This window comes from Trypanosoma theileri (genome assembly GCF_002087225.1).
Source record: "Trypanosoma theileri isolate Edinburgh chromosome Unknown TM35_Tth_34_V1, whole genome shotgun sequence".
In the NCBI taxonomy this organism is placed as follows: domain Eukaryota; phylum Euglenozoa; class Kinetoplastea; order Trypanosomatida; family Trypanosomatidae; genus Trypanosoma; species Trypanosoma theileri.
The window spans coordinates 264,374-266,889 of NW_021639876.1; the positions used below are offsets into that span (position 1 = coordinate 264,374).

A 2,516-nucleotide genomic window follows, 5' to 3' on the forward strand; every position below is an offset into this window, starting at 1 on the left:
AAAAAAACGAGTGTGAAAGAACCAAAAGGAAAAAAAAAAAAATAATAATAATCGAGAAACCGGGGAGATATTTCTGTTTGGGTTTTACAGAAAATTATATTCCTTAGTATACGGGAAACTATAGAAAAAAAAAAAAGATATTTCTGAGTGCCTTTTTATTTTTGTAGAGTTGTTTTCTCTTGTTTTTTTTTTTTTTTTTTTACTCTTTGCGTCCATATCACCTTTTTTTTCTTTATTTTCTCGTTCACTTCTAGTTTTTTTACAGCCGCACCGTGAGGTATTATATATATATATATATATATATATATATATGGGGTAATCTGCACTAGAATGCAAACGTGACACGTCTGTTTTTCTCTTCCTGAGTTCTCTTCATTTGTAGGAAGTAAGAGGGAAAGAAAGGAATCAAGTGAAATAAATAAAAAAACCTCTGGGCCAAAAGAAGAAAGCGAAAGAGAAACTGCAAAAAATAAAAAGATAGAGGGCCAAAAAGAAAAAAAAAATATATATATACATTAGAGAAAAAAGGAAGTGTGTACCTGTTTGGGGAATTTACTTAAGCATTGGATTATTAACCTCTATTGGGCGAGCAATATTATAATCATACAAAATCATGGGTTGTGACACAGAGAAGAGGAACACCCATAACTGGAGACTGTATCATTTGCTTGATCTAGAGCCACCGGTGACGGCCAAACAGGTGCAATGGACTTTTCGAAAAGTAACATTGCGTCATCATTTTTATCAAGCTTATCTTGTACTTTGTGATTCAGATCGTAAGAGTCTCTATGATATTCTTGGTGAAGATGCAGTTGGATTCATCCACAGTGGAAACTGGGGTCCGCTCATTCTATTACTAGGTGCAAAAGGGGCTATTGCATGTTACTCCGCTTCTATGCTTTTGGCTCTTATTTTGATGATATTATTTTTTGCTTTTTTGGGCGCTCGCGTTGATGATGTCATTACATGGTCATGGATGCGTGTTGTTGCCCCGCTTTTTGTACTTGCAGTTCTTACAGTAATTGTCACTGGTGTAGCTACGGTTGTAAGTTTCTGTATGAAGGCCCCACGAGAGGAGGGTATGCAATGGATTGAACGAGCTCCTGCTATTGGAAATTTAATTTCAGCTATCCTTTATACAGTTTTTGCCTTTGCTATTGCAGCAAAAGTGGATGATGATCCAACAAATGAATCCAGAACATTTGTGAATTATTTCATTATTATTATTATAGCTGATGTGATATATTACTTATCATCTTTGGTATGGCGTTGGCCTCGTCGAATACGCTTGCAAATGAAGGTGGATTTAAACCGTCCCAGTAGATTTCTATGTTATGGATTTTTTCTATTAGCAATTGTATATATTGTGTTATCGGTTATTCAATGGGTTTTTATTGGAAAAAAGATAGACGAAAAAACGGAGATGTCTTGGTACGCTGTGTTTTCCCCATTTGCCTTTCGTGCAGCTTTTCGTGTACTTGAGGCGTTTATGCGGAGTATGGTATTACGCACTATTGGGATAAAGAGTGCCTGTGGTGTGGCCTTTGATACCCTTGGGGCATTCCTTTTCAATGGTGGATTGCTTACATCCCTTTATTTCGTCGCTGTACGTATTACACGTGGGAAGGATACGGCTCGTATGGCCTACGCTCTTATTCCTGTTTATGTTACTCTTGGATATCTCTTTTTGGCCACGATCTTTACTGCTATTTATCTTGCCCGTAAGAATACCAATAACGCTCGAGAGGAGCGACTCAACAACTTAAAATGGACCCCAACAGAACCCTCACCGGGAGAAGGAAATGTACCATTTTTCTTACATGATCAGCAGAAGGATGTAGATTGGGACGCCATAGATGATGATGAGTCTTCTTCCGTATTTCCCGCAGAGGATGATTCTGAAGGTCATGATATTCGTGATAACAGTGACACCGAAGACTCGGGAGACTATGATGATTTTGACAGTGATGAAGAGGAGGAGCTCTTTGGTGATATTCCCGTTGAGCCCAATCCAAATACATCATCCTCTCAACAAAAACAAGCACCGTACCCCGCACGGCGCACTCCCTACGGCGTAACAGCTCCACCAGACGATGATGACACGGCAGGACCATACCCGTCCAGCCACACGCCAAGCTCAGAGAGTCTCTCAACAGGACGTCCACCATCACAGAAACATCATGTCTATCACGACCCATACGATCCAAAGACAGATGCCGCACCGGCTACATTATTTACGGGCGGTAGCAACGCTGTCGAGGCAGAGAGTGAGTCCAGCAGCAGCTTTCCTTCAGAGGAAGATGAGGAAATGGGAGATTTTGAAACCGACGAGGATGACCGCGTGGGTACCGAAAATTCCTCCTCAGCTTCTAGTGCATATTTCACCCCAAGCGTTAGCACAACGAGGCGGTGAAAAGGTACAAACACCAAAAAAAAAAAGAAAAGGAAACTTTGTAACCAGGAAGGATATTCTTAACTAGGCAAGCTCATTTTTTTTTTTTTTTTGTTTAACCAAG

The 2,516-nt window shown here is 40.0% G+C and overlaps 1 protein-coding gene across 1 annotated transcript; it reads left to right on the forward strand.

Moving 5' to 3' along the window:
* Positions 1 to 613: 613 nt before the first annotated feature.
* TM35_000342250 (uncharacterized protein) lies at positions 614 to 2,413 on the forward strand (the record flags this gene model as incomplete). The annotated part of the gene is made up of 1 exon (XM_029029123.1): positions 614 to 2,413. One exon carries the CDS (start codon positions 614 to 616, stop codon positions 2,411 to 2,413), a length of 1,800 nt encoding a protein of 599 aa, XP_028879679.1.
* Between the last annotated feature and the right edge of the window lie 103 nt (positions 2,414 to 2,516).